At 37.3% G+C, this 5,101-nt stretch overlaps 1 protein-coding gene across 1 annotated transcript in view; it reads right to left on the reverse strand.

The window, feature by feature from the left end:
* Positions 1 to 1,364: 1,364 nt before the first annotated feature.
* The window catches only part of LOC108371040 (broad-complex core protein isoforms 1/2/3/4/5-like), a 39,217-nt gene continuing 35,480 nt past the window's right edge, over positions 1,365 to 5,101 (reverse strand). Inside the window, exon 4 of the mRNA XM_017626528.1 lies at positions 1,365 to 2,892. Coding sequence (XP_017482017.1) covers positions 1,469 to 2,892 — 1,424 coding nt within the window. The 3' untranslated portion in view covers positions 1,365 to 1,468. The remainder of the gene's footprint in view (positions 2,893 to 5,101) is intronic.

A 5,101-nucleotide genomic window follows, 5' to 3' on the forward strand; every position in this document is an offset into this window, starting at 1 on the left:
TATCCGTCAAAAGTTGTTTATTGAAATTACCTTCTTTTTTGTATCATGAGTTTACATAACGAATACTAGTGACCCTGCAAACCAAAGTTCCCGAAATCTTAACGAAATCTTTAGGAGTATCTGATTTCTGTAACGATTTTTTTCCGAATCTTCAAAGAAAATTATATGAAGTGGTTGACACGAACTCGAAAAGAAATTTCTGTACGAAAAATAAAGAAAATTCTGAAAAAAGTCTGCAAGAAATTCTTCACATAGCAGCATTATTTTCATTTCTTTACCGATTTTCTTCCGAAATTTCGTAAAAGAATGGAAGTGTGCGTAATTTATTTCATTTTAGAAAATTCGGCAAAAAATCGGATGGGATCTTTCCGAATTCTTTAAAATTTCTTTACGATTCAGAATACTCTGAAAAAATGGTTTGCAGGGGACATGCATACATATGTTTGTATGTATTAGAGTGGTTCATAAAAACACTCTGTTTGGAAATTCATAAACGCTATATCAGAATATTGTTATTTGTGATAAATAAAGAGACGTATTTTTTTTATTTTGAAAAAAAAGTTTTCTTAGAGGTCGCGCTGGTCGGTTTTTTTATAAAAACGCTGATGTAAAACAAGCCTACAAATATGTACTACACATCGTCGTTTAATGTGCATAACCGCGTATTAACAAAATGCAAAACCGCGTATCAGGATAATGCAAAACCACGTATGTGAGGTTCCATCAAAACACTCATATTTAAAAATGGTTCTCTTTTTTATAAAGAAATCGCATTTCTGCCTAGTATATTTCAAAACGCATGATTAAGGATTAAGCCAAGAGCTTGTGTGAGCAAATCCAATTTTTGGCAGCAAATGTCAGTTACGCGGTTTTGCAGAATGACGATGCGTGGTTTTGTACTTTAAACGACGATACTTATCTATAAGCAAAAGGAATAAATTTTTAATACATTTTGCTTCTGGTTATATGGTATATACTTTTAGGCTTATTTTTTGCATAAAAATCAACTGCCTAATCATAAATAATAAAAAAATATATATGTAATCTTTATACTTTCCAATGCACTAAAATCTTATAAGTATGTTTTTGTAACTTACCAAGTTCTCACAAGGTATGTGTCTTTGTTCACCCATTTCCCCTTCCTCTTGAGCACTTACCGAAAACACAATGGTTTATTTAAAAACTAGCATATTTTAATTGCTGTCTTGACTTGTATATAGCATGTATATGTATGTAAATATGTAAGTAATTATAATAGCAATAAAACAAAAAAAACAAAGTTGCTCGGTGCAGTGCGTATTTGAACGCACTGTATATTCTGATTGTGAGTCAATCTAAAGTTNTTAGCAATAAAACAAAAAAACAAAGTTGCTCGGTGCGGTGCGTATTTGAACGCACTGTATATTCTGATTGTGAGTCAATCTAAAGTTTTGCTGCATTCAAAATGAGCCGTTAAGGAACTTAGTAGTTACATATCTTCCATTTTGAAATTATGTCCTTCGGCTGGTGATATCGTTATGGAGTCAATGACGTGAGCTTGATGTTGAGCCTCACTCGTGCCGTCTTTTGAATGTGAGGATACGGCAGTATTCGAATTTAATTCGGACGGCGACAGTGTTGCGCCATGGTGGCTCAGCAGATGCTGTTGTTGCTCACCGCCGCCGCTCAAATGCGCTGAATGTGACTGATGAGATTGCACCTCCGACACACAGATCGCTTCGTCGCTCAGACTCGTTTGCGCTGGCGATTTTAGTGTGCTACTGCTGGAAGCTATCACTGGTGTTGTTGTTAAAGGTGAGCTGAGCGAATTTGCACCACCACTGCCGTGTTGCGACTGATTACTTTGATTCGATGGACTTTGCAGATGAAGCGTTGGTGGTGGTGGGAGTGGCGGTGATTGCATTAGCGGCGTTATCTCTAAATGCGGTTGATGTTGTTGAGATAATTGTTCGTGCGAATTCGAGTGATGCTGATGTTGCGTCAAGTGCGCCATGGTATGTGGCAGTTGGGAATGGTGACTATGGTGCATAACATTTGATGCATTCGCACTATGCAATAGATTCTGTATAATGCGGTTTGATCCTTGGCCGTTTCCTGAACTGCCAATCACATGTTGTTGGTGGTGATGGGGATGATGGTGATGATGATGATGCAAATTGATGTGACTGCTCCCGCTATCGGCAGTCGAGTTATGCGACATTAAGAGACTAGTAGCCGACTGAGAACAATGGGTGCGCCCATGCGGAGAACTCATTAAACTCGCCCCGATTGGGGGCGGAGATATAGAGCCACCTACTGAATGCAGCGGTTGTTGCTGGTGCTGGTGTTGCATCTGTTGTTGTTGCTGTTGATTTTGATGCAACTGCAGTTGTTGTGAGGGAGAATTATGCATGGAGTTATGTGGTTGATACATAGATGCACCAATGACACTGCTCACGGTCGTATGATGTAGCCGTGTTCCTGTGACAGCATTCATACCGCTTGCAGCATTATTGCCGCCGGGCAGTAGTGTGCCGGACATATTAATCGAATTTAAACTAATTGAAGGTGAGATAGAGCTTGGCACTGAGGTCGATTGCTGAACATTGGCATCGATAGAAAACCCGGCGCCACTCGTACTTCCACTCAGATTTCCTCCGGATGCGCCATTGCCAGCTCCACCGCCACCTGGTCCACTACCTCTCATATGTGGTGGATGGTTATGCACTCCTGTCGCTGATATGACGCGTCCCTGATGCGTTATGCAACGCGCTCGGCACATACTAATGCGATAGGACTTGCAGAGCCAATAAGTTTTCATGCCTTGTTGAGTAGCCACAGTGTTGTTTCGGTTAAACACGCAATTACCGTGCAACAGAGACGTGGAAGAGAGCATCACCACATTGCTGCTATCTAAGAGTAATTGTATGCGAATGTTTGTTGTATATGGATTGAAATCAGATCACATTCGGCACATCGGTAAAGTCAAAAGTCAAAGATAAAGTAAATACGTAATATGTTAATATCGTTCGGATATATTATCATATTACATAATATACGAGCGCGTATGTAAATATATACAATATACAATATATGGAGAGCTATGTATGTACATAATCGTGAAAATTTTTCGTATTAACTATGTAGTTACTATTAGAACAATTAGGTGTACAAGTATTTGTGCTGTTTAAGGTTTCAAAGTGAATTATTTACATACAGGTAGATATGTAGCAGCGATTGATTAAGCCATTTAGCGTGGACATTTTTGGAAAAATCAGTGGTGAAAGCTTGAAAGAAAAATACGAATCTGATCTAGAGTGAGACACAGATCCATACATAAAGGCAAGTGCACATACATATCTGTATGTATGTACTCTAAACGAGCATAGAATTTACTAAAATGATTGTTATACATATTTTTTATAAGCGTGTGCAAATAATTTTCAATTGCAAAATAGTCGAGGACTTATATGCCTTATTGCCAACAAAATATTATACATACATACATGTCTAAATTTACTGTGCATTGATATATAGTAACTATCGTACCTTTGCCCCAAGAGCGTCATATCCAAAAAGCATACACTCGAGAAAAACGGCTTCAAAGTTTACACTTTGAATGGTAAAAAGGAAGACGCATTTTTTTTTGTAATGAGCTATTGTTAATCAATACAGCTTTGTATTTTTCACACACAATGGAAGAAGAGATGTCATTTCTGCAAACTTTTCATTTGTCATTTCAAAAACTTTTTAATTATGGCACTCTTGCAGCAAAGGTACGATTCGTCTTCGGAAAAATAATTGAAGTGGTTGTGGCACAGTAGTTACCACCGCAAGGATGCCGTGAATTTTATGATTCAAGTTTAAGATACAAATTGAAAGAAGAAATCGCTACGCCAAATTTATATCGCTAAAAATTTCTAAATGAATACCATATGAGCCTAAAAATATGCAACGCGAAAAGCGGAACGTGTTCAATATAAAATCTTAAGCAATATATAACCTCATACACGCAACAAAATAATATGGGTACGGTACAAATTAATTGAGGAGCCAGTACCCAATAACTAAATTATTAGTTTAAATTGGAGATCAAAGCAAGATATAGGGCCTGTTCGAGGTACCTAATAAAGCGCCATTACTGCCGCACTGATGAAAATTTGCAACACTGTTGCACTGCCCAACTATAACACGTTGCTAGAAATTCACACCGAACGTGACATTTTAATAATTCGAGCAGCACTGCGGTTGTGATTGCAACTCGAACAAGCTCCTACTCATGAACAAAAGACACAAGATCACGCGGGAAGGAAAGAACGAAAAAAGTTATTTTCTAGCTGCCGAAATCGCGACGCCATCTTTGTTGTAAGAAGTAAACAACGAAGAGAACGGAGAAAACCGCGAAATTGTTGAACGCTTGAATAATCATTTTTATTATGCAAATTCTTCTATAAATCATGCCGTTGTGTTAAATTATTCTTTACCTTATGTGTACACACGTTGTCACAGGCGAAAAAGAAGAAAATTGCAGTAAAAAGCCACGACCAAATTGTAAACAATGAAGAAATGTAAACAAACGGCTATTGTCAAACTCGTTAAACTTTTTTCCTAAATGCGATTCTAACGGGCTACTCTCCTGCCCGCGTGATCTTGTATTTTTGGTTCATGGCTCCTACTCACATCCAAGAAAACAGGTCATAAGATCCAAATATACAGACAGTAACCAACAATATCCACATAACACATTCGATTCTTGAGTTCTATTGCATCATTTATCATATAACATAGCTTGGTGATATAATGGGCGTATGTAGTTTTCAAAAATATTGAAAGTCATATCTTCGCAGTCATTAAACAAACGACTTATAGGTTGTCTTACAAAATTGGTGATTTTTTTGCATTTCAATAATTTCACCGTAAAACTTCAAAGCTCCAATAAAACTGTTATAATTATGATGCATAGTTCTCGTTCGAGCTTTTTAGGATAAACTGAAAGTTATTGGTAAAGATATTGAGGCATACTCATAGTCGAAATAAAGTCGACTCTAAATTTAATAGTAGCGTTTTTGGCAGATATTACATTCATAATTATGTCAAAAAGCTGCAACTAACTTTAGTTTCG

This window comes from Rhagoletis zephyria, unplaced genomic scaffold (assembly GCF_001687245.7).
Source record: "Rhagoletis zephyria isolate East Lansing unplaced genomic scaffold, Rhagoletis_zephyria_1.1 Rzeph_scaffold_04661, whole genome shotgun sequence".
NCBI classification, from domain to species: domain Eukaryota; kingdom Metazoa; phylum Arthropoda; class Insecta; order Diptera; family Tephritidae; genus Rhagoletis; species Rhagoletis zephyria.